Below are 26,969 nucleotides of genomic sequence, written 5' to 3'. Positions count from 1 at the left end.
GCTGGTCCCAGGTCGCCCCGGTCCTTTCCAGGTTCCTCGGCTCCTGGCACCTAGAGAGTGCCTTCTATTTGCTCTCAGTCCCAGCACTAGATCAGCACGGGCCTCCTCAGGGAAAGTGCACCTTCCGGTGGTCTCCAAAACATGTTGCCTCAAACAATGGGGTGCCACCCGGCCTGCTGATGTCTGTTTCCTCCTCTGAAGACAGGTGCATTTCCCAGGTCAGGTGCCAGGCAGCAGAGCAGGACGGCCCAGCACCAATGCCCACAGCTTCCCTGGCCTGAGCCACACTCTGATTCCGATTCTCTCTCACCCCTTAGCTAGCACCTGGCCTTGACTCAAGCACACACCTGCCCTAGACCGAACAACCATCCCGCGGCCGAGGTTGGTACCTGAGCTTGTCGGCAATGAAGATGACTCTCCTCTCCAGGAGCATGGAGGCAAACACACAGACCAGGTGGCGGACGCTGAGGGATGCGAAGAGACATTCAAAATCTACGTGCTCTAGCCGGGAGTCTAGTGGGCGGCACAGCTCAATCACCTACCGGGCAATGGGGACAGCCATGAGAAAGGGCGGGCGCTGAGGTCCTCGGCAGGGGCTCCCGCTGGCAAGGGGAAAGGCAAAACCCAGGAAATGGAAGGCATTGGGGAGAACATCCCAGGAGGCTTGGGAAGGAGGCACGTTGGGCAAGCAGGTAAAGTGCCTCCCACTGAACTACCAGACTGAACACAGCCTGGGGTGGGGTTGCAGGGGGTGGGTGCTGTGGGTGACACAGGAGGACAGCCCGTGGCCACTGGTGCAAAGCAGCCAGAAGGTTCTCTGAGGCCTAGGTGTATGTGTGGGATCCCTCCCAGAAAATTCCATGGGGAAGACTATTTCTGCCAAGGCCACCTGGCTCTTTTTCTTTTCTTTTCTTAGTGTGATTTGAAAGGCAGTTTCAGAGAGAGAGAGAGAGAGAGAGAGATAGGTGTCTTCTAACTGCTGGCTCATTCCACAAATGGCTGCAAGCAGTCAATCCAGAGCATGGAGCTTCCTCTGAGTCTCCTGTGTGAGTGCAGGAACCCAAGCACCTGGGCCATTTTCTACTGCTTTCCCAGAAACACTAACAGGGAGCTAAATAAATAAGTGGAGTAGCTAGGATTAGAACTGGTGACCATATGGGATGCTGGCACCACAGGCTGAGGCTTGTTAGGTCACGGCACTGGCCCTGGACATTTGGAGAGTTCTGTTTGTTTGTTTGTTTTCATTTGGACAGTTCTGACATCATTCACCAGCCACTACAAACTACAAACTTAAAAACTGGCCTGGGTGCAGCACAGTGGCTCAGTGGCTAAATCCTTACCTTGCATCTGCTGAGATCCCATATGGGTGCCGGTTCACATCCCAGCTGCTCCACTTCCCTTCAATCTCCCTGCTTGTGGCCTGGGAAAGCTGTCGAGGATAACCCAAAGCTTTGGGAGACCAGGAAGGAGTTCCCAGCTCCTGGCTTTAGATTGGCTCAGCTCCAGCCGTTATGGTCACTTGAGGGGTGAACCACTGGATAGAAGATCTTCCTCTCTGTCTCTCCTTCTCTCTGTAGATCTGACTTTCCAATAAAAATAAAAAACAAATCTTTAAACAAAAACTGACCCGCCATAGATTTATTAGATTTTGAGTCCCACCTATAGTTGTCTTGGCAGGGTCAGATCAAATGATTTTGCAGGGTATATGGCCTTCAGGCTTCGCCACCTCTGTAGGAGGAACCTTCCCTGCTGCCTTGGAAGCTTAGGCCTTCCACAGAGCAGCACAGAAGATAAAGCCACCGCTGGCAAGGCCACCATCCCATATTGGCGCTGATTCAAGTCCTGGCTGCTCCACTTCCAATCCAGGACCCTGCTAAAAACACCTGGGAAGCAGATGATGGCTCCAGTGCTTGGGCCTCCGTGGGAGACCCTGATGGAGGTCCTGGCTCTCTTCTGGTCCAGCCCCATTCCCAACCCCTAGTTGCTGCAGTCAATTGGGAATGAACCAGCAGATGGAAACACTCTTTCGTTCTCTGCCTCTCCTTATCTCCGTCACTATACTTTTCAAATAAATAAATAAATAAATAAATCTTTTATACCTTTCACATAAATAAATAAATATTTTTTTAAAGGCAGATTTTACTGAAAAGGAAGATTTACAGAGAAGACAGACAGAGAGAAAGATCTTCCTTCCCCTGGTTCACTCCTCAAGTAGCCGCAATGGCCGAAGCTGAGCCAATCTCAAGCCAGAAACTCGGAGCCTTTTCCGGCTCTCCCGTGAGGGTGCAGGGTCCCAAGCTTTTGGGCTTTTCTCTACTCTCCTTTGCAGGCCACAAGCATTGAGATGGTTTAAAAGAGGAGCAGCTGGGACACAAACCGGCACCTGCATGGAACTTGCAAAATGTATCTGGCACTTACAAAATGAGGATTTAGCCATTGAGCCATTGCTCTGGCACCCAGTAAAGAAATCTTAAAAAAAAAAAAATCCCCCAAATCCAGAACAGCTCAGGATGTTTTTCGCAGGTTGCCAACACCACACGCTGCACAGTGTGCTCCTAGGGGGTTGTTCTCTAGGCAGAGTCCCAGCTGCATGCATCCCACTCAGGATGCGACTTTTGAGGGGTGACCTGAGGCCGGGAGGAGACACCACTGAATGAGGCTGGGCTGCCAAGGCCACTCCCTCCCCTGGCCAGGCTTACCTCAGTCCCAGAGCCTGGCAGGAAGTTCTTCACAACGATGGTCTTGCCCAGGGCCGGGAAGGGTGCTTCCATGACGCTCCTCATGAGAGGCTGCACCAGGGCAGGGGAGATGCCACGTCGCTTCTCCACCTCATCCAGGATCTGCAAGGTCAGGAGAGCAGCTGCTCTACTGGGAAGCCAGGACATGGTGGTGCTGAGCTCTGGGCTAGGTGGTGGCTGCCACGTGAGAGCGGGCCCCATGCCATGGCAGTTCCTCCACCTCCATTCTTCTACTTGCTTATCCTCCTGCCCTGCTGCGTGTTCCACTATGCAGGCGAAGAGCTGCTACGGTCCCGCCCCGAGAGGCTGGCTGTCACTGGGTTGACACATACACTGTCAGTGATACCCAAGGGCTTAAACACTTGATCTTGGGGGTGTGTGTATGAGAAAACTTAGATACTACAATAATTGGCAGCCCTCTAAGAAAAAGACAGTAACAATGTTGGCAAGCAATAGAGAAACTGGGATCCTTGGTCACTGCTGGGAGGAACACCCCATAGTGAAGCCACTCTGGAAAAGAGCCAGGTCCTCCAAGGGTTAAACATAGAGTCGCCAATGACCCCAGCACATGCCACTCTCGGGGATCCGCCCAAGGGAAATGGAAAATGTTTGCTCACACCAGGCCTTGCATGGGACTGCCGACAGCAGCACTTGCGATCACCAAAAAGCAGACATAGTCCCAATGTCTATAAATGTAAAACATGCCATATCCATGTCATGGAATGTTATTTGGCCATATAAACAAATGGAGCCCCGATGCACACTACACCACGGATGAACTTTAAACACACCAGACCAAGGGACAGAAGCCAGTCACAGAAGAAGGTCACATTTTGAGAGCCCTGACATGAGATATCCATAGAAGGTGAACCCACAGTCTTGCAGCAGACTGGAGGTTACTGCAGCAGTGGCTTCTCATTACAGTGGGGAAGATGCTCTAAAATCGTGGCGATGGCTGTACACGTTGGTGGACAGCCTAAAAGCCACTGAACTCACACACTCTAAATGAGTGGGCTGTACAGTGTGGGAACCACAGCTCAGAAAAGCTGCCCCCCAAAATTGAAACGTGAGACCCTCTGCCATTTGGCTGTGTCTCAGAGTTCAAAACAAAACGCCATCTATAATCATGTCACAAGCAGCTACCCAGCACTCCAAATGCGGGTAGTCTGAATTGAGATGTGTTGTAAGTATACTCACTGAATTTCAAAATAGAAAATTATGGATGTAAACCATCTCAATACTCTTTCTCATTAATTAATTACATATTGAAATGATAATATTCTGGATGAACTGGGTTAGACAGAACGTATTTAAAAAGGGCAGTGTGGTTTCCCAACAGAGTTACTATGTGAGCCAGCAATTCTACTTTTGGGGACACACACAGAAGAACTGAAAACAGGGCTTGGAAATGCATGTACCCACTTGCACGCCTATGTTCACACCGCACAGTTCACACTCGTGAAAAGGTGGAGAAAAAATGAGGCTTGGCACCAACACACAGCAGGAGGTCCCTCAGCTTGGAAGAGATGCTGACACACACCGCCACATGCATGCACCCGAGGAGAGCATGCTGGTGCAAATACGCCAGACACAAGACAAGCAACAGCGTCACGGACTCCGCTTCCAGGACATACCTAGAGAAGTCAGATTCACAGAGACAGAAAGTAGGACAGCACGTGCCAGGAGCTGGGGGGAGGAAGGCATGGAGAGTTATTGCTTCACAGTGTAGTTTCAGGTTGAGAAGACGAGCAGATGGACCGTGCCAACTTCTACAGCCCAGTGTAAGTGCAACTGATGCCACAAAACTGTTTTAAAGGAGTCCTTTTTGTTATGTGTGCTTGAGCTCCAGAAAATGATTTGATCAAAAAAAAAAAAAAATCAAGACTCTCAGGGGGAAGCAACTAGGGAAATGCGTCTGAAAATTGCCACTTAGGGAAATAATCATGCAGAAAAGGTCAAGGAGTTGCAGTGGGTAAGGCTGCCACCTGAGATAATACATCCCATACGGGCACCGGTTCACATCCCAGATGCTCTACTTCTCATCAGCTCCCGGTTGGTGTATCTGGGAAATCCGCAAAAGATGTTCCAAGTGTTCAGGTTCTGCTACTTACTTGAAAGACCTGGATGAAGCTATTGGTACCCTGCTTTGGCCTGGCTCAGCCCTGGCTTAAATGGCCAATTTCCGGGAGTGAACCAGCAGATGGAAGATTCTCTCTCTCTCTCTCTCTCTCTCCCCGCTTCTCTGTGTCTCTCCCACTCTCTGTAACTCTTTATTAAATAAATACATCTTTAAAAAATTGCCTGAAGCAGAAGTGACAGCATGGCACTCCTAGCCAAGTCTAGGCTACAGGTGGCTTGCCTTTCTTGTTTCTAATTACCCTTGTGCCTCTGCCACTAGCACAGGTGAGCACGCACGGGCCAGCTCACTCTGTAAGGAGCTGACAGGCACACAGGCCAGAGATAGGCCCAGATCTGCAGCCTTGTGTAGACACCAGCCAACCTAGATCAGCCAAGTCCATCCAGTGTACTGGTCACCCCGGTGAGCCCAGTGGAGCAGGCCCAGCTGACCTACCCATCTGGTAGAAGTGACCGCTGCCTGATTGGTCATAGAGCGTTTTACTGTGCTGACAGTTCACCCAGAGTCCTTCTTCCAAAGACCCGGAGAGCTATCCTTCTTTGTGACTCTTCTTTCTGATTCTAAAGGTTGCCACACTGTTTTGGCCTTACTTGTCCCACATCTGAAGTCACTGGCAGCATCGACCAGCCCAAGATGTTTCTGGTCCTGTCCTTTATATTTGCTGTGTGTGGTCTCTGGCAAGTCATCACAGCACATGCCCCTAAAACACAGCACCGTGCATCACTGAAGTTATGTCAGCGCACTCACCTACCATGAAGCCCCTATCTGTGACTTAGCAACAGAGCTTACATGAACTCCCGAGTCTTCATTTGGGAGCTGGACTAGCTCACAGGAGCTGTTTCACCTCTCACTTCTAGAAGCCTTCACATTTGGACAAGCCCATGGGAAAGCCTGACCTGCGTGGTAACCACAGTGGTCAGTGGTCCATGACCAAGCTCAATGTGAAATGATCAGCACCTCGGATGCAGTGCAGGTGCAATTCCCCTCTCAGCTTACATGGATTGAGTGAATTCTTTCCATTGGACTTGCAGAATTGACCCAGTTCAGCATAAAGCGGTCTTGTTACAGGTTCTGGAGGATGGCAGGCAGGAGGTAGATTCTGCTTACAAATGTTTTTAGCAAGTGATGCTGAACACCCAGGGGTAGCAAATATAAGGGTGTTCATTCTCCAACAGAAAGCCTAGACTGGAACAGATAGAAGGATTCCAAGTAACAGCACGGACTAGATGCTCACGTCTGACTAGGACAGGAAATGCAACGTTGGAGGAAACCCTCCATTGGAGATTGGCATTATCCTGAGGGACTCAGATCACCTATGCCAGGTCTTGGGGCCTGCATGTGAGGTGGGTGCCGGGTCTGTGAACCCCGGGGGTGGGGAATCTGGTGGGGCTTGGGTCACCTGTCCCAGTTCCTGGGGCCAGCCTGTGAAGTGGGTGCTGGGTTCATGAGCCTCAGGGGTGGGGAAATCCGACAAGGCTTGGGATACCAAGCCCGGGTTCTGGGGCTCACCTGCAAAAACATGCCTTACTTAATGAAAAAGGCGGAGCAGTGCACACAGGCCCTGATGTAAAAGGAGAACATGGCAGTTTATTTGAAGAAGGAGAACAGAACAAACTGGACCACTACCCCAATCAAATGGTAACAGCAAAAAATCTCTGTGAATGGAGGCTTGAGGCTTACTATGTCAGCCAATGGACACTGGGAGAGTGACAGCATTTCAGAACTATCTAAATCACTTGGACAGAACCCTCGGAATATGTGTGCATTGAGACTCTGGGCTGATACAAGGTGGCGCTTCCTCATCCCTGGGTACTGGGACGTGTGGAAAGTCATGAGTGGCTTCCCTCTTTGTTTCTCCCCTTCCCCTAGAAACAACAAGAAGCAATAGTAAATTTGGAAACAATGAGTTCACCCAATTTTCCCTAAACTTTGATCCTTCCCACCCTGATCAAACATGTAATCAATATAAAAAATTAAAGAGAGAGAGGAAGATAGAGAGAGATTGGATTACACAGGAGAGGAATTCTCTACAACACCCTCATCCAGAATATGGTGGATAGGCCACTTTAACACCGCAATTCTCTTGTCTTGATATAATCCCTCATTTTCAAAAAAAGAGCAACAAATGATGCTGATATTTCAATATACTTAGAGCCCTGTCACATAGTTCTCTCTCTTTTTTAGCCACTTAATTAATTCTTTGAAAGGCAGCACTACAAAGAGAGATTCCATTGACTAGTTTACTCTCCAGATGGTCTCAATGGCTGGAACTATGCCAGTGTGAACTCAGGAGCCAGGAGCTTTTTCTGGGTCTTCCATATGGATGCAGGGGCTCAAGCAACTGTGCCCATCTTCCACTGCTTTTGTAGACACATTAGTACGGGGTAGAATCCAAAGTGGAGTGCCTGGGACTTGAACTGTATCCTACATGAGATACCAGTGCCACAGGCAGCAGCTGTATCACCACGCCAATCCCCATAATAATTCTTACATATACATACCCACAGTCAACACAAGGGTCTGTTTTGTCTGTGGAATGGGCATTTGGCCTCATGGCTACTAAGTTGGTTTTAGGATGTCTCTGTTACACTTTGGAGGGTCCGGGTTTGGTCTCAGCCCCCAACTCCAGCTGCTTTGGGCATCTGGCTGTGGGCAGAGGATGGGAGCTCTGGCTCTCCCTTGCCCACAGTCATCAGGGCTGAAACCAGGAGCCAGGAAGTGTACCTGGATCTCATGGGGTAGCAGGGACCCATGCATTTATGCCATTGCTTGTTGCCTCCAAACGTATGCAGTGGCAGGAAGCTGGCTGGGAAGTAGAGTCAGCTCTTGATTCCGAGCAATATGGGATACAGGGGCAGGTGCTGTCCTAACTTTTCTGCCACATCCTCCCCTCAATTTACTGTTAAACTTTTCTTTCCTGTGAACTGCTGCTTGAGTACCCTTGTAAGCACAGACACCCCATGTATGTGGCCTCAGAAGGGCCACAGCCAGGACGGAAGACAATGCTTAGAAGCTGGCACCTAAAACACTCAGACTATTCCTGGAGGAGAATCCTATGGCCCCGCCCCCAAATTCCGACTCCCCTGCCTCCTGTCTTCCTCTGTTCCCCGGACCTTGCCCTTCATCAACTCTGATTTCCTGTATCCATGATGAGGGAAGAGGGTAACAGAGACCAAAGGCAGCGATGACATGGATAAGATGCCGAGCAGCAGTGGGTGGGGGTGCCCGCCCGCCCGCCCGCTTGGCTCACCTTGGAGAAGAGGCTGAAGCAGCCCAGGCGGCTCACGATGCAGTACACTTCCGGAAGCCGCTTTCCTTTGCCTCCAGGCTTTCGGAAGAAAAACACAGGGACATTTTGAGTGTTAAGAGTCTCAGGCCAGGAAAGAACCCAGGAGCTTTTTGTAACTAAGTGGGAGAAGCATTTATTTTACCATGTTCCCAGCTCTGATGGAAGAAAACACACAAATAGAAAAGCGCACATCTTAAGTAAATAGGTCGACCCTTGCTAAGTAACCAGCTCCTGGACCAACAACCCAGGACCCCCTGCTAGTGCACAGCCTCCCCAGGGCCCTGTGGCCCTGCCCAGTGTGGATTTGTGAAGTTTACAACGGAAATGACGCTGCAGGTGCTCTCGTGTGCCAGGCTTCTGCCACTTAGCAGGAGGTTGAGTTTGGCCTCATTTTGTAATTTTCTAAATTTATTAACCCCATTTTATGGTGGGAAAGCACTTCCCACCGTGCATATACCATTTTACACCTCTGAAGGACCCAAAGAGTGTTATGCTCAAAGTGACTTACAGAACCAGAAAGGAGCATAACCTGTTGGCCCAAATCACTGCGGTTCCTACTAAGCAGTTACTTTGAGACTATATATGATTACCATTAGAAAAATTCCAAATGAGCAATCATTATTGAAGATCATTCAAACCAATCTTTTTTTTTCCTGAGAGCTATTTTTTTTCAAACAAAAAGGAAAAATCAATTTCAACACTTTGATCAATAAAATCATTACTCCATTTCATTTTTTAAAAATCATCACGCTATTTGTTCACTAACTAAAACTATTTTTGCTGGATGCTCACTGTATGCCACACGTTATACTGGACTCCGAATTTATTCAGCCTGTTTTTTGTTAAGAAGATTTATTTATTTCATTTGAAAGAGTTACAAAGAGGGAAGGCAAGAAAGAGAGGAGAGAGGAAGAGAGAGAGAATCTTTGACCCACTGGGTCATGCCCCACATAGCTGTAGTGGTCATGACTGGGCCAGGTGAAAGGCACAAGCTCAGAGCCAGGAGTACTTCCCATGTGGGTGCAGACATGGGGGCCCAAGGATGTGGGCCCATCTTCCACTGCTTTCCCAGGTGCGTTAGCAGGGAGCTGGATCAGGAGTGGGGCAGCCAGGCCTCTAACTGGCTCCCATAGGGGATGCTGGCACCGTAGGCAGTAGCCTGATTTGCAACAATCTCCTTTAAGTTTATTTCTAAGACCCAAATATGGTCATGGTGAAAATGGTCACTGAACATTTTTCAAAAGAATGGGTCTCAAAAAGACTAGCTCTGAAACGTTTCAGCAGGATAGATTTATTGGAATCTTCCTGACTTTTGAAGGTGATTATTCAGTCTTTTCTTAGCAGCAACTATTCTGAATACTCTATCAGGATCTGTCCAGCACATCAGTGGTGGGCGGTGAAGAAAATTAAGCACATCTGGCCTAAAACAATGAAGAAACTTATTTTTCTTTCCATCAGGAACAGACATGCTTCTCACCTACCAATAAAACTCAGGTGGGCCCACCAGCAGCTGAGTGCTATCCTGTTACTCTGCCACGCCTCCTGGGCCTCCCCCAGTCCTCCCCTCACCCCTGCCTCCCAGGCACTGGGTGCAGCTGGCCAAGGCCAGGACCGAGAGGCAGAGTCTACTCACCAGCAGTCTGCGGCAATAGCCGAACCTTCTGCTCCCATCTTCTCCAGTTAGGACAAACGAGAACGTTTCACTGCAAGGGGAAAAGAAACATATTCCAGGGCAAAAGGAAGACCCATCACAGGACACGGGGAGACGGCAAGCAGCCCAGGTGGGCCTGTTCCTTGTCCTGCTCGGGACAACACTAAACCTTAAAGACTCCTGGCCACCTTCCAGGGACACGTCGGAGATGTGGCCCACTGAGTTTGGTTAAATACTGAAACACCTAATGATGATGACGCTGGCATCTGAGCCAGCAGCACTTGGCAACGGGCACGCTGGCTGTCGAGGAAATGCTTTAGGGCACTGGATAAGCTCGGGTGACGCAACATTTCCCCTGACTCAGAATCACCTTCTCAGAGGATTCTGGAACAAATGGATTGCCAGACATCAGGGTACCTCTCTAGGCTGGGGTCCAGCAGACTCATGCAGTTGGTCATCTGTGACTCTCTAATTTTTTTTAAAAGAATATTTACTTAGTTGAAAATCAGAGTTACAGAGGGAGAGAGAGAGGGGGAGAAAAGAGAGATCTTCCATTTGCTGGCTCACCACTCAGATGGCTGCAATGGCCGACACTAGCCAGGCCTCGTCCAGGTCTCCCACGTGGGTGCAGGGACCTGAGCACTTGGGCCTTCCTGTGCTGCTTTCCCAGGCACATTACTAGGGAGCTGGACTGGGAAGTAGAACAACCGGGACTTGAACTGGGGTCCACATGGGATGTCAGAGGTGGATGGGATGCAGGTGGATTTTAGCTGACTATGCCACAGCACCAGCCCCCACCCCTAACTCTTGGTGTCTGGGGTTGGAGGGGAGATGCGAGTACATACCTGGTGAACTGCTGCACTGGAGCCCAGTCCTTGGCATCGGGGAAGCAGAACTGGGGAATGGCCTTCAGCTGGTCCTCCGCCTCCCTCATGAACTTGAAAGATCTTTCCAACTGCTCGGAGAGAGGTGAGATCGGTTACAGAATGAACCCTGGCCTGGCAGAGAGGCAGGAGATGGTGAGGACTCTATCTCACAGTCTCCCATGCCCCTCAGCCTCTTCCCAAGCCTGGAGAAAAGAAGTGTGCCTCTGGTAAATGTTCCCTGTGCTCAATGTCCGGTAACGAAAAGGTTTCGGTTAAGGGCCCAGTGTGATAGCCTAGCAGTTAAAGTCCTCACCTTGAATGTGCCGGGATCCCATATGGGCTCCCGTTCTAATCCCGGCAGCCCTGCTGCACTTCTCATCCAGATCCCTGCCTGTGCCCTGGGAAAGCAGTCGAGGATGGCCCAAGACCTTGGGACCCTGCACCCACGTGGGAGACCCAGAGGAAGCTTCTGGTTCTTGGCTTCGGAATGGCTCAGCTCCAGCTATTGTGGCCCCTCTGGGGAGTGAAGCAGTGGATGGAATATCCTTCTGTCTCTCCTCTCTGCAAACCTGACTTTCCAATGAAAATAAATCTTTTTTTAAAAAAATCCGAATGAATAAAGTTGGGTTGACTTATTCATTTAAAAGACAGAATAGGAGAGGAGAAGAGAAGGGAAAGAAAAAAAGTGGGGGGGGGGGGGAGAGAAGGGAACGGAAGAGAATATTTTATCTTCTGGTTCACTCCCCAAATGGCTTCAACAGCCAAGGCCAGACCAGGCAGGAGCCCAGAGATCAGAACTGCATCTGTGTGTCTCATGTGGGTGCCAAGGGCCCAAATACCAGGGCCATCTTCTGCTGCTTTCCCAGGTCCATTAGCAGGAAGCTGAATAGAGTAGCTAGGACTCAAAGGCAGTTCAATTCACTGTGTCACAATAATCTGTATTTTAAAAGAGTCTTGAAATGCTACACCTACAGCACAGGCGTGAAGCTGCCATTCGGGATGCCCTATCTCGTACTGGAGTACCTGGGATCCACTACTGGCTTCCTCCTCCATTCCAACGTCCTGCTCACGCACGCCCTGAGAGGCAGCAGAGGATGGCTCAAGATGAATGCACCCTGCCACTCACATGGAAGACCTGGAAGGAGTTCCTGGTTCCTGGCTTCAGCTTGGCCCAGACCTGGCTGTTGAGGCCATTTGGGAGTGGGGGCACAATCTCAATCTCCTTCTCTTTTTGTTGTTCCTACTCTCAACAAAACAAATACATCCTTAAAAAAAAAAAAGCATAGGGCCCAGTGCCATGGCCTAGTGGCTAAAGTCCTCACCTTGAACACACTGGAATCCCATATGGGCACTGATTCCAATCCCAGCACCCCGCTTTCCATCCAGCTCCCTTCTTATGGACTGGGAAAGCAGTTGAGGATGGCCCAAAGCCTTGGACCCTGCACCTGTGTGGGAGACCTGGAGGAAGCTCCTTTAATTTTTAAAATTTAAAAATTTTTTATTTATTTGTTTGAGAAAAAGGCAACTCCCACCTGCTGGTTTGCCTCCCAAATGCGCTTAATAATGGAAAGTTTATCAAACAGTGCATGAAACTGGATACAAAAATCATGCAACACATGACCTTGGTTTTGTAAGAAAATAACACCATGAGGAAAGGTTGGGAATGAAACACAACGAAAAGGTCAGAGTGATGATGTGTGTGCTGGGATTATGGGTGACTTTCCCCCTGTACATGTCTGATTAATCCTCTTCCAGCACTATGAACTTTGCACTCTAAAGGATTGCATTTGGTTCTCCAGAAGTCTGGAAACTCCAGGCTGGAAACCACCTGCATGCAACGGTTCTGACAATCAGTAATGAATGCCTTTATTCCAGGGACATGAACGGAGTGTTGCCATGGGCACAGCCCTGTGCCAGCCCCCGAGGGCAGCACTAGGATGTCAGGTTCTCATCTGGGCTCAGTCAGGACCAGCAGCCCCTCATACCCCTGGGCATCCCCCAACCCATTTCCTGGCAGATCACATGCAGGGGGTTTTTAGGGATCCTGCCTTAGGGCTATGCAGCTGCAGGAAGGGTGGGGATGGGTGGCTTGTGCCTGTGGCTGACTTCCATCCCCATCCTCACTCTCCACCCCAAGCATAGACAGCACTTGAGCACTGTGTGTGATTGTGATGGTTGGGATGGCAAGAAGAGACATTAGAAGAGGCGGGGGAGGGGGGACACCAGGACCCAGGCCTTGGCAGGTGCTAGTGTTAGATAAACGATGGCCCTGATTGGACCAGGCCAGGCACTCTCTCCCCTACTCCCTCTTCTCCCCACTCCGAGGCACCAAGTTTGCATGGACATCATCATATTCTGCCTATTGAGTACATGCTTTCTCCCACCTCGGGCATGCTCAATCTGTAGCCACCAGTGAGCAAGAGTATGAATTCCTAGGGACAGGAAACACACACTGTGTTCATTTCTGTAACCCTCCGGGGCTGGGCAAACCACAAGTTGGCTGTCATGGGCTCTCACAACGAACTAAATTAGAACATGGTGACATCTCTTTAATACTGACGGAAAAGCCTAAGAATCCCTTCTCTACAATGCGCCATGTCATTTTAGCCTTTAGTCCCTGTCATTGTCTTTCAGGTGCCACAATTTAATGTGTGGCCAAGCCAAACCCATGTGAACATGAGAAGACAACAGGATTCTGCACATGCAGGTGCAGAGATGCACAGCGTATGGGCAGATGCTTAACACGGAAGCCAGAGATGTGGCTGGGGAAGAGGATGAGGCGGGCCAAGGAGACAGCTGTGGTCTGCCTGGGGACCACAGGAAGTGACAGAATCATTTTGTTCTTACTTTGGGTCTTGCAGTCTCTAGGCCCTTCCAAGCTCCCCAGCAGCAGGTTTTGTATTTGATGTGCCCCATGATTCAGGGCCACATCCAAAGCTCTGGACAGGAAGTGTTCCTCAGCCTCCCACACTCGCTGAATCCCAACCACGTCACAGCCAGGGCGTCACAGTGGAGCAGGCCTTGGCCACAGCATGCCATGCCCTGGCAGGTGGCACGTCCTGACCATGCTTTACCTTCAGAGGGAACTGCTGTGTGAGCTCGGGCACGTAGGCAGCCCCGGCCTGCTTCTTGTGCAAGGACACGACCACGAAGTACTCGAAGAGCTGCCTCTCCTGGTATTCAATGAGCTCCCGATCGAGTGACAGGTACCGAGGGGCCTGCTTTAGGCGGGACTTCACATGGACCAGGCGGCGGCTGTGGGCTGGTATGAAAGCAAGAGAACGAGAGAAAGTCGCCATGACTTGCTTGCCAGCGTAGCCTTTGTGGAACTGTTGTCCCAGCTTATTTCGTTCCCAGCTTGAGCACTTTTCCTAATGCCCACTGTCTTTCCAGATCTAACTAGTCAGCAGCATACTCTTCATTCGGGCCCCTGGCCAATCTTTAGGGAGGAACCCCATCCGGCAGTGGGGGCAGAGCCATCAGGGCGCGGGAGCCTGCGACCATGACGACTCAACTCTGCCCCCAAGAAGACCTTGCTGCCATCTGTCCCCGGATTAGGGACACCGACCCCTCTCTTCGGTCATTTCCTTGGTCTGTCAGCTTGTGCTACGTGACAAAATCCAGACCCTTGCGTGTTTGGAGCTGGGAGCTTTGTAAACATCCCGTGTAATTCAACTGGCAGAGCCCTGGCTGGCCCTGGGCTCTCAGCAGCTCCCAGCACTCAGTGGGGGAAGCAGTCCAGCTCTGATCCACGGGCTCCCCTGAGCAGACAGGTGCCATCACCTCACTCAGAAACCCTGGACCATCTCTCTTAGGTTTCTCCCAAGTTTGGGAAATATGGAAAACTGACTACAGTCTGGATCTAGAACAGAGATACTTTTTTTTTTTTTTAAAGCCCATGGGGGTTGCTTCTTTTAATAAGATCAGTGCCACAAGAGGAATTGGAGGCCCTGAGATCATAGGACAACTGGCACAGAAGTGGGGCAATAATGCTAGGCCTTTGGATTCCCATGCCAGCAGCAAGCATCGCATCTGTGTGAGGGCACAGAAAGCACTTCTGATGAGATGCAGGGCAGCAGGCATAGCTACAGGTGCATGGCCACCCTGGGCATTGGGAGCCAAGAACATATAGTCCCAGCAGGTCACTCATGACTGACCCACCCTGGGCACCTGCTGGGCCTTCTGTCCTCCCAGACAACCACACTTGGCTCTGCCTGGGCTGTGCTGTGTGTGTTCCTTGCAGAGCCAACACTGTCCTCACCTTTCAGCTTTTCTTCGGTGTCGCTGTCAGACTCACTGTTTTCATCTGTCACTAGGATTAAAACGAAGAAAGTTGCAAATATGAGTGCGAAGGCAACCCCTCCTCCCCCCGCCCGTTATCTACGAGGCTGCACAAATCCACAAGTTCACAAACGATAGCTTATTTATTTATTTTGTTTTTGGCCTACCTAAATGTAATGGACAAACTATGTGTTTGCAAATTCACTTAGCTCTGGTTTAATCTGACGCCTGTATCCAACAGCACAGATAAGAGATCGGGGCCACTTCCGTGCCTGTGGAAGCCAGGGCAACTGACATCTAGCAAGCCAGGGAAGGCCTGCTCAAGCTGAGATGATGGAGGACACCTTGGCCCAGCCCCGCCCCGGACAGGGGCAAGCATCAGCCAGGTGCCCACTTGCTCTCCTCCTTGGCAAGCAATCAGAAATAGGAGTCGGCTGCCCAAAGCAAGCAGTCTCCTGGGGGGAGAAGGGGTGGCTGTGGGGCGCTACCTTTTCCTGAGTTGCTCTCTGTGGACTGGGACAACCTCTTCACGCGCTTCTTCCCTCTCCGCGCCTCATAAATAGCGTTGATTCGCAACACAAGCTGCCAAGACACACCGGGAGAAGAAAGGCAGGGTTAGCAGTGGCTTCCCCATGTGGGGCTGGGCTCCCTTGGCTGCCCCGCAACCCCAGGTTGAGCACCAGGGAGCGACGGAGAGGCATGCTCCCCACCAGATCCTGGGCCAGCAGGCGTCTTTCTATAACTCTTTCATTTTTATCTGTTGCATAGGAATGGGACTGTCATAGCAACCGCAGGAGGCTGCTGGTTGCACAGCCTCACCGGTGGCTGCTGTCTGAATATGCAACATGCATGGCTGAGATACGGGGCTCATGGTGTGGCAGCTGCTCCCCGCTGACACTTTGATGTCACTGTGGCTTGGGAAGGAGCTTTTGCTCCCTAAACAAAACAAGACAAGGAAGTGACAGATGTGTTAAAAAAAAAAAAAAAGTTCCCAGGCAGGGCCTCTTTCGTGGGAACCATTCCAAAGAATGTCTGAGCCGCCCTGAGTGGGGTGGGAAACGGGCTCATAGTGGCTCCCCAGGCCTCGCTCAGGACTGCAATAGTGCAGGCCTCTGCAATGGAATGAATGGCCTTATCCGGAAGAGAATCTTTGTTCTAGAATGCTCTGAATCCACACAGGTGTGGTTCCCAGGTGCGCTCAGGGCAGTACCACATGCTGAGCCTCAGAGAAAGCCCTGGAGGCCTCCACGTCCTCACCACTGCTCCCTGTCCCAGGCCATGTTCAGGCTGGTTGACTTGTGTGTGAAAGCAGGCCTCTTTCAGGGGCCAACTTTTTTTTTTCCTGCTGACCAAGAGTTTGGTGTTTCCTATGTATTTGCTTTGCCTCTTTGCTGAATGTGGATTTACAGATTTCGCTTTCCTGAGTCCCCAGGGCTGTGTTATCAAAGAGTACATATTCGTGGCACATGTGGGTCAGAATTCCACACACAGAGGGGAGCTCTAAAGCCAGCTGTTAAGCGTGGCTTGTGAAATTCATCCTGTTTCTAGAGTCATTAGAGGTACAATAACAACCATTCAACATGTTCTGTGACCACTTCCATCTTAATTTTGAGCGCATTTTGAATCCTTTGCCTCTGGCTGGCTGGGTTTCTATGCACCACTGACATGGCCTGCCTGAGTCTAAATGCCCTCATGTGAAAACTGAGGTCAGAGTATTTCAAAGGTAACTTCTGGCTCAAACCTTCTCGGCTTCTGTGACAAGTTCAAGTTGTTGTTGGGCCTGCAGGGAGCTCTCCTGACCGCTAAGAGTGCTTCATCTAAGTCTCCCATGTAGGTGCAGGGATGAAACCACTTAGGCCGCCCTCTGTTGCTTTCCTAGGCGCATTAGCAGAGAGCTGGATTCGAAGTGGAGCAGTGGGACTCAAACTGATGCTCAGGTGGGATGCCAGGAGAGCAGGTGGAGGCTTAATCTACTACACACAATGCCTGGAGGGTTGAGATTCTGACACATCCTTCCACACAGAAGAACCGCAAGGACATGGCGCTGAATGGAGTCAACCCATAACAAAGAACAATACTACAGGTTTCCACTTATTCCAGGCACACAGCATACTCCAACTCACAGGAGACGAAGTAGAAACGCTAGCTGCCAGGGATTAGGGCAGAAAAACAGAATCTTGGGTTAATGAGTACAGATTTTCTGCCTGGGAAGACGCAAAGATTCTGAAGACTGTTGATGATGAGGGTCGTTCCATCAGGTGAGCCACTTAAGCCAGTGAACTTCCAAAGCTGATATTACATTTGGCTTGGTGTCCACACTGCTCCGCTTCCAACCCAAGTCCCTGCAAAAAATGCCTGGGAAAGCAGCAGAAGATGGCCCAAGTGCTTGGGCCTCTGGCATCCACATGGGAGACCTGAGAGAAACTCCTGGCTCCTGGTTTTTTGGCCTGACCCAGCCCTGGCTGTCGTGGTTATCTAAGAAATAAACCAGCAGACAGCTCTCTCTGTAACCGCGGCTTCTCCGCCAAGCTCCTCCTGGCACCACTGTCGACCAACGCCATGAAGTGAGATGTCTTCCCCATTCCTCGAGCAAACCCCAGGCTGCAGGGTTTAGGTTTCTGCCCTAACTGCCCTTCCCCTTCAGTGCTTACTCTGGCACTTCAGCTGAATACAAAAGCTGAGGGTGAGACTGGCAGCATCAGACCATGGCTCTGAGCACCAGCCAAACTGGCAGGGAGCAGCTGGCTCGCACGATATCCTTCAACGTTCTCTCGGGTCAATGGGTCGTGTAGAAAAATCAATGCAACCCAGGGCCGTCATCCTATGCTCTTCACCTCTAAACACATGCACACTGAATCTCGTGGGTTTTAAGACACCCTTCCCCGCACTGCCCACCTTCCCAAAAGCCCCTCCCATGGAGCCTGGAAATGAAAATCTGCTCTCTAAGTTCCTTAGGAAGTTGGTACCGAAGAAGCTCAGAAGATGCCACCCCAAATGTGCCACTTTGGCTTACTGATTATTTTGAACCCAAGGTCCTTGAAAAACAGCAGGTGCAAGAAGGACCACGCCTTTTCTCCCTGTAAGCAGGAGGTGAAATTCTTCATGTAAAAGATGCCTGCTTCAGGAGGAAAGAACCATTCTTATCACCGGGAACTAGGAGTCAAGATCAAGAGTAATGTGTGCCAGTCAACTCTGCTAAACTAGCTCAGCCTTCTCCTTACCACCACATTTTGTTCAACCAGGATACAAGCACTCAAGCTGGTCTTCTCATCCTGAGCCTAAGTACCCTCCCCTGTCAGCACCCACTCTGATGTAAAGGTGTCCAGACTTCATGTGAGGAAGGGGGCTAAGGGTTGTCTTCTGGCTTGTGAGGGCGCCCACAGGCATGTGGATGACAGCTGTATGCATTCTGCCTGTGAATGTGTCTGATGGCAACCTTTTTCTCAGGCACAGATGGAGGGAACATTTCACTCATCCTAACAGCGCACAACAGAACAACACACAGGCACAAGCTCTGTGGGGGCGGGAGAGGGAGGATGTGGCCTTCCAGGGAGAGGCATGGGATCCAGAAAGTAGCTAAGGCTGAGTGGGACCCCAATAACTCTCAGATGTCCCAGCTCGGGCCTCCACCCAGCTTCCCGGGCAACTGAGCACAGCCGCCCATCGCACGTGTTACCTTGGGGACCTTCCTCTTCTTCTTGCCATTCTGTGGGTCTCCAAGGTTAAAGAAAGTGTCATCGGGGCTGCTGGGTGTGGAGGGGGGGCTGACTTTAGGAGACCCTGTTCCATCCCGACTCAGCTTCCTCGTGTCCAGCAGTTTGAAGTTCCTCCTCTCGGAATTTTGCCGGAAAAAAGCAGGTTTGGACAGTGACTGCTGTTTGGGGAAGAGAGGAAGGCAGAGTCAATCAGTAGGTGGGGGACTGAGCGGTGGTGGGATGTCCACTGGGGAGGAGCACTTGTCCACTCCCTGGGCTATGTGGAGTCCTTCTGTGTTAACACATGCTCAATAAACACTCTGGTGATGGAGAGCCTGTGTGATAAAGTGGTGGAAGACAGTCCAAGTGTTTGGACCCCTGCCACCCACAGGAAGACCCAGATGGGGCTACTGGTTCTGGCTTTGGTCTGGCCCAGGGCTGGCCATTGCAACCATCTGAAGAGCAGATGGAAAATCTGTTTCTCTCACCCATCCTGTATAGCTCTTTCAAAATAATTAAATCAATCTTCAAAAAAAAAGGTACAACTCACAACATAAATGAACTCCATAAAATACACTCCTAGTGTATTTCCAGACATGTACTACAAAAGTAATGAGAAAAAAACCCTAACAACTCAAAAGAGAAAAAGCCAAAAGAAAGAAAGAAGTTTATAGAAGAGGAAATACAATTTGTAGCTATATATCTATATATATTTTCACTTGCAGGAAAAATTAAACAAAGCTGGAGCGGGCATTTGGTCTAGCAGTTAAGTGGCCAGTAATGATGTCTACCATTCTTCTATCGGAAAAGGCTTGTGTTAGAGTCCTGGATCTGCTCCTTACCCCAGCTTCCCACTAACGCGCATCCTGGGAGACAGGAACAATCGCTCATATGGCGAGATTCCTACCACCCACGTGGGAAACCAGCACTGAGCTTCCAGTTCTCAGCGTTTGCCTAACCAGGGCTGACCCTCACGGGCATAGGAGGAATGAAGAGTTGGGAGGAGGAGCTCATTTTGTTGGTTTGTTTGATTTTTCTCTCTCTGTATTCTCTGTATTTCAAATAAGTAATAAATAACACTTTTAGAGAAAATGAAAACTCCACTAAAGACACGTGTGTCACCCACCCAAAGACTAGCAAAGATTAAAAAAAAAATTGGGGGAAGGTGAGGGGAGAAAGCCTCTTCCAGGCTTTCACGCATCCTTCGTGGGGTCTAGATTGATACAACTATACAGAAGGCAACCTGGAGTACGCCAATGCCTGCACACCTGGATCCAGCAATTTCACCTCCAGGAATCTACCTGCCTGACATGCTTATGGCTGTGCAATAATATGCTGTACAAGTAAAGTCACATTGTGCAGAGTACAGTACATAAGATGGCATGTCTGTACTCATAAATTACTGTAACATCTTAATGTTCATTGGTAGAGGCCGGCCAAATAAATTATGCTGGTGAATACACCCACATCCCATGGAGGGGAGCCTGGGTCTGATTCCTAGCTCCGGCTCCTGACTCCAGCTTCCAGCTAATGCAGACCCGGGGAGGTCCTGGGGATAGATAGATGGACTGGGCTCCTGTCACCCACCTGGGAAGACTGCATAGGTTTCCTGGCTCCTGGCTTTGTCCCTGGCCCAGTCATCACAGGGATTTAGCGAGTGAACAAGTAGGGAGGAACTTGCTCTTTCTCTGTTACCTGTCTCTACTCCACCAAATACTTAGAAAAAATTATTTACTGTACTGATATGAAAGGGTCCCTTAGATACACGCTGTTAGGCATACTAAGCCAGGTAGAACAGTCGGGCCAGTACACTGATAGTGTGTGTGTGTGTGTGTGTGTGTGTTTATGCCTTAAGGAGCTATTTTTCTTGTGCTGTTTATATGCACAGAACAGCTCTGGAAGAATATACAACAAACTGATGAGAAACAGCAATTGCTTCAAAGAAAAGAAACAAATGGGGGTGAGTATACTTTTCTTCATATGCCTTTATCTTCCATGTGAAGCAATATGAGTGTTTAACTACTCACTAAATAATACTAACACAATAAATGAACCACTTAGGCTCTATATTTTCTAAGGATCACACACACAGAGTTATATGGTTAATTTTTAGTACTGATGAATGAATTAAAAGAATAAACATATAAATTACCTAGCAGGCTGAGAGTATGCAATCAAAAAAAGTTTATTTTCTATTTATTTCATACTTTAAAATGCTAACTGCATTCGGCTTAGTATATTATCTTCTTTGCCAATTACCCTTTAGAGTCTTAGTATTTTTCTTTTATTATTATTTATTTTTATTTGAAAGGCGGAGTTAACAAAGAGAGAAAGAGGAAGCAACAGACAAAAAATATCTTTCATTGCTGATTCACACCCCAAATGGCTGCCAATGGCTGGAGACAGGCCAGTGAGAAGCCAGGAACCTGGCGCTTCTTCCAGGCCTCCCATACAAAGCCATGCTATGTGGCTTTCCCAGGCCACAAGCACGGAGCTGGATCACAACCGGAGCAGCTGGGACTTGAACTGGTTCCCATCTGGGGTGCTGGCACTGCAAGCAGAGTCTTAGCCTCCATGCCACGGTGCAGGCCCAGTTTTTCTATTGTTCTGGATGAGCTCCATGTAGATATATATTAGCTATTTGTCAGTTTGATGCAAGTCTCTTTTTCCTGTGTGGTTTACTTGCAGGTTTATGTTAGCTATGTGGAATTTTCTATGTAACTTTGAAATACAAAAATCTGCTCATCTTTTCCCGTGTGAATCACTTAATCTCTTCCTTCTTTGTCTAGAAAAATCTGTCTTATGTTTTAAAAGACTCATTTGCTTTTTGTTAAGTTTTTATTTTAAATTTTTGAATTTTATGGTACAATTTCGTACAGACTGGGATATCCCCCCCTCCAAAAATCTCACCCCTGACAGATTTTCCCTATGTTGCTGCAATACTATAGTCCTTCATAAAGAGTTATAATTCCATCAGTCTGTTATTTAAGTGTGCCCTGACAATGCTGGTACAGACAATGTCAGACAGTCCAGCATCCCGAGGTAAAGACTCATTTGTTGAATGGCCTGAAAGGTAGAGCATGAAGAGGGAGAAAAAGAAACATACAGAAAAAATGATTTCCTGTCTGCTACTTCACTCCCCAAACGGCAGTAATAGCCAGGTCTGAAACAGACTGCCGCTATCAACCTGGAACTCACCCTGGTCTCCCAAATGGGTGGCTGGGGTTCAACTATTTGGAACATTACCCACTGCCTTCCCAGGCACATTAAAAGGAAGCTGGATTGGAACTGGAATGGCCAGGACTCTGCAGGCACTGCGAGATGGCGGCTTACGGTGCGGCACCACAACACTGGGCCCTCTACCATCTTTCAGAGGATTTATAAATATTTAATTCCATTTTCATCTGGATTCACTTTCCTATTCTGAACATATGTTACTCATTGACCCATCACTAAGTTAATACATGACGTGTTGATTAAATCTTTTCTTTGCAGACAAGCTTATCCCAACTTCACTAAATGAACAAGGCTTTTCTTTATCAAAGTATCAGGTCACATTCACCATATCTTAAAGTCTCATAGAGTAGGCCCATTTCATTCTACTGATTTCTCTATTCTTGTGAAGTTACAAAGAGTATGGAACAATAACTCCTGAATCTTTCATTTTTAAGGATTTCCAGAAATAGACTCCAGTACCCATAAGTGGCCAGCTGCAATGTTTTATATACCCAATGTGGATGTATAATTAATAATAAATTCTCTGGTAGGGAGCAACTAATCCAGTTTGGTCATGACGGGCATCTTAGCCACACAAACAGAAAACAAAAACAAAAACAAAAAAACCCAAGGAGTGGTGGCAAGCCTTCTCATTGTTCAATATCATCCGTAATAAAATCCAAGGAAATGTTCCTAATTCTTTCATTGCAATGACTGATCCCATCAGACTGTAGGCAAAAGGCAGGTCTCCATTTTGGTGAGAGATTTAGATGATAACAGCATCTCTACAAAGGAGATTCAAGCAATGTGGAGGTCCAAGCAGGAAGCAGAGAGAAGGAGCCCAAACAAGGCACAGGAGTCTGAAGCATAAGCAGCGCTCTGGGGAAGATGTGACTGCATCTCCCAGTGGTGATGTGACGGGGGAAAGGGGCTCCAGGGGCCTTTTTGGAGGGGGATGGGAGGCTCAGTGGGCTGTGCAGGGACAGCACGAACAGGTACAGGGATCATTGGTGAAGAAGAGCAAATTAGACCAAAGTGAGCCTTCATGGCTCGGGGTGAGCGCATGTACTTGGCATACCATCCACTGCTTTCCCAGGCACATGAACTGGAAGCTGGATTAGAAGTGGAAGAGCCAGAACTGAAATTGACACTTAGGTATGGGATGCAGCAGTTACAAAACAAGCACAACCCCGACCACACGCAAGTTTTAAAAACACATAACAGAGGGACCGGCATGGTGGTACAATGATCTAACACCCTGCCCCCTAGGAGGTGATGCCAGAAGGAGGGAGCCAAGAGGATGGGAAGTGGCTTGACCCATGTCGTCACAGTAGACCCTCCCCTGTGGCTGACCCCGTAGAGCCTGGACAGGAAAATGGCTATTTTTTTTAAACTGCAAACATCCTTGTAGTGGAACTGAAGCTGACATTTGCAAATTGGATTTGTTTGGCCTTCTTTTGCTTAATTTCTTCAACTTTACGTTGTGTTATGACTACTGCTAGGCTTCAGGGGAACCACAAAGAAACAAAATGTATGTATTCTTACAGTGTTTACAAATCTTATTTATTTGTTTACTTACTTGAGAGGCAAAGAGGCACAGAGAGACAAAGACAGATGGACACAACAGAGAAAGAGAGCTCTCATCCGCTGGTTGGATATCCAAACACCTGCAATGGCCAGGTCTGGGCTGGGGCTGGAGTCAGGAGCTGGAAAGTCAAGTCCTTGCGGGTCCAGGGACCCAATTGCTTGAGCCATCCCTGCTGCCTCCCAGGGTCTACACAAGCAGGAAGCTGAGATGAGGCACCAGCATGAAACTCAGGTACCTTAAATTAGGTACCAGGCATCTTAACTACCAGGCCCCAAGCCTGTCCCAGAATATACACGTTCTGATCTGGAAGAATTTATACACAAAACAGCTATGACTGGGCTAAGCTGAAGCCAGGAGCCAGAAGCTCCATCCGGGACTTCTAGATGGGTAGCAGGAGCCCAAGTTATTCAGCCATCTTCTGCTGCCTGCCAGGTGCGTTAGCAGAAAGCTGGATGGATTGCAAGTAGAACAGCTGAGACTAGAACTCGCAATTCACTGTGGATGCCGGTAATGATGTTACAGAGGTAACCACAGCCATTCGGGGTACTGAGGCACAGATATAGATACCTGGAAGCAAGGATGGCCTGCAACTCTGCAACGCTCAAGGTCAAGGGGCTGGGACCCTGGCCTCCCTCCCCCAACCTCCTGCTACCACTCCCCCGGTGGCTCTCACCTTGGTGGGCGTGTCAGGGATGGAAGGGGTGGGAGACCCAGGGAAGGTCAGGACACACTTCTTGCCCAGGCAGCGGCCGTGCAGCTCGACGTCCTCATACGGGTTTTCTTTCACGGGTGGATCTGTGGCGGACAGGCAACGGGTCAGGGGCCTGGGCATGCTGAACCCATTTTCCTTACTGGAACACCTAGGACAACAACTTGAGGCCATGCCAATATAGCCCTGGCAGGAATGGTCTGCTGCTTTGAGATGCTCTCCCTCTCCTCTCGGTATCTGACCCTGACATTTGCTGTAGTTGACACCCTGGCCCCACATCTGCACCTGCCTGGGATGAGCTCCAGGATTGGGGCCTCAGTGCCTGAGTCTCCCTGCCTCGGGGATGAGGGCGGGAAGGGTTCATGATCTGAAAGCAAAGTTGAACAGGTCAAGGCCTCCCTGGAAGCTCAGCTGGGCTGGCCAGGGCAAAGCCCAGGGCATCTGCTGGGACTCACAGTGTGCCCAAGCTCTCCTAGCCCCATTGGGAGGTGAGAATTCCAGGGAGCTGATGAAAACCTGCAGAGTGCAGCCTGCTGGAGAGACAGAAAATGGAGGCCGAGGAAGTAGGGGCGGCCAGCTGTGGTTGTAGGAGCCTGCTCCCTGCCCGCTTTGCTGTTCTAGCTGGGTTTTTGTTCCTTTGACTTGCCTCTTGGGCCCACTTCCGAACAGGGAGGCCTGCTGCTCTCACAGGATCCCAGCCCCACTGCTACACACCAGAGTGGAAGTCCTTCCTGGTGGTGCTTTCCACACCCACAGGGCTGCTTTTGGCACTGCTGATGCCACAGGTATCTGTCTGGGTATGCCTGTCCCTCACATGTATACATGGCAGCTTCTCCCTCTTAATGCACCTCACTGCTCACCCCCATCCTAAGAGGCACCTGGACTGAGCTCTGACACAGGGACCTTCTCCTGAAGACAACCCAAGTCATCAAATCCCGTCTACTGAGTCCAAACTTTGGGATCTGAGAGGGTGCTTCAACAACCCTTGTTATACAAGGAGAGAACCTACGCTCAGACAAGGGAAGTCCTAGCTCAGTGTCACATGGGTAACAAGGAGTGGGACCAAGATCCATCGGGGGCCTTGAGACTCCCACTCAGCATGCTTCCTCCCTGCCAGGGCATGGCCAGTGGCCCCTAGGCCCTCCAGTCCCATGCCCTGTCGCCCCTCCCAGGTGCCTGCTCCCATCCAACTGACCTGCACTCACACACTTGAGAACATGAATATCTTGGAGTCTGTGCACATGTGTGCGTGTACATATATACGTGCATGTGTGAAGCAGCCAGTCCCATCGTCTCTGCCCCTGGCTCACAGCCTCACGCCTATGCAAAGGGCAAGCTAGCCTCTTACCTAGGATGTCTTCATAGACGTTCTCCTCCGAAAAAGTGCGTGTGAGCCCCAACTTGGTCTGCGCGTACCAGTCTACCCTGTTGTTCTCAGAGGAAGATTGCAGCAGATCTTCAAACTCGTAGGACTTCCTGGGTTGGCCAAAATGGGAGGAGAACTTGAATCAAACCAGGTTGGATGAGAGAATACATGCTTCAATTTTTTTTTTCCTTTCTTCGAAAAATTCCTATTAACCAATATTAATTCTGTGTGTGTGTGTGTGTGTGTGTGTGTGTAAAAGGTGTGAAAATCCATTAAAAGGAGATGTAGCTTTTACTTGTGAGAATGTCTGTGCTTTCATGATGCATGGAAACAGTAAAGCAGGAGCAGGTGCTGTGGTGGGACTGCTTAAACTTCCACCAGCAGTGCTGGCATCCCACATGGCCACCAGTTAAGCCCTGATGGCTCCCCACTTCCAAAACCATCTTCCTGCTAATGTGCTTGGGAAAGGAGCAGAGAATGGCCCAAGTCTTTGGGTCCCTTTTGGTCCCTGCACTCACAAAGGAGACCTGAATAAAGTTCCTGGGTCCTGTCTTTGGCCTGACTCAGCCTTGGCTGTGGTGACCATTTGGAGAGTGAAGCAGCACTGGATGGAAGATCTCTCCCAAGCTCACTCCTCTCTTGCTTTCTGGTTTTTTTTTTTCCTTCTCTGTCACTTTATCTTTCAAATAAAGTATATCATTTATTTGAAAGGCAGAATTTTAGACAGAGAAGCAGAGACAAAGTTACCCAACACTCTCCCAGCTGGAGTCACGCAAGCCTGCCCAGCCAGGGACTAGAGGTACACTTCCTCTTCCATGCAAGATATTGGGAATTTCTTCCAAAAATGCATGCTCTTCCCTAAACAGTCCAGCCCCTAAAGCCAGCCTTGACTGACGTGCTCCAGGCCCCTTCCTCATGGAGGCTGCAGGGACTCAGGAATCCCTGCCCTGTGACTGTGCATACATGTCTAGCAGAGTTCTGCACAAGCCATACGGCCAATAACTGCGGGTGACAACTCAGGGTTGAGCTCTCCATCTCCCTCCAGTCCTGGGGGAAGATGCCCTCCCAGTGGTTCTAAGATTTAAGACTACTTTGCATCTGGGTTCAGATGCACAGCCACACACCCTCCACCTTGGATGAACTGCTTGAGTCGGCTGAAACTCAGTGTCCTGACTGGTACAAGAGTAATTAAAGGATTGGCCTAAAATAGAGAAAGAAAATGCGAGGGAAGTGTTGGAGTCACAGACTCTGGCACTTAGCAAGCACTCAGCAAGTCTTAACTATTATAGCTACTGTTTGGGTACCACCCAGCTGAGAAGCAGTGGACTGATCTTACACATTCACTGCCTGCAGGCACTCAAAGCTCAAGTTCAATAACTCAGGAGGGCCCAGAACAGGCCCTGTCTCAGCCTCACAGAGCTTACACTCCAGGT

General features: G+C 49.5%; 1 protein-coding gene across 1 annotated transcript in view; it reads right to left on the bottom strand.

Moving 5' to 3' along the window:
• The window catches only part of DENND2A (DENN domain containing 2A), a 69,432-nt gene that overhangs the window by 15,063 nt on the left and 27,400 nt on the right, over positions 1 to 26,969 (bottom strand). The window contains exons 3-13 of the mRNA XM_041002330.1: positions 25,519 to 25,646; positions 24,135 to 24,256; positions 18,639 to 18,836; positions 15,451 to 15,544; positions 14,943 to 14,993; positions 13,756 to 13,943; positions 10,661 to 10,770; positions 9,798 to 9,867; positions 8,126 to 8,203; positions 2,700 to 2,840; positions 390 to 538 (exon numbers count right to left, since the gene is read on the bottom strand). Coding sequence (XP_040858264.1) covers positions 390 to 538; positions 2,700 to 2,840; positions 8,126 to 8,203; positions 9,798 to 9,867; positions 10,661 to 10,770; positions 13,756 to 13,943; positions 14,943 to 14,993; positions 15,451 to 15,544; positions 18,639 to 18,836; positions 24,135 to 24,256; positions 25,519 to 25,646 — 1,329 coding nt within the window. The remainder of the gene's footprint in view (positions 1 to 389; positions 539 to 2,699; positions 2,841 to 8,125; positions 8,204 to 9,797; positions 9,868 to 10,660; positions 10,771 to 13,755; positions 13,944 to 14,942; positions 14,994 to 15,450; positions 15,545 to 18,638; positions 18,837 to 24,134; positions 24,257 to 25,518; positions 25,647 to 26,969) is intronic.

Source organism: Ochotona curzoniae, unplaced genomic scaffold (assembly GCF_017591425.1).
Source record: "Ochotona curzoniae isolate NIBS_2020 unplaced genomic scaffold, NIBS_Ocur_1.0 scaffold_2476, whole genome shotgun sequence".
In the NCBI taxonomy this organism is placed as follows: Eukaryota; Metazoa; Chordata; class Mammalia; order Lagomorpha; family Ochotonidae; genus Ochotona; species Ochotona curzoniae.
Note: the sequence above shows the minus strand (reverse complement) of the source record. Positions and strands in the feature narration are given on the sequence as shown.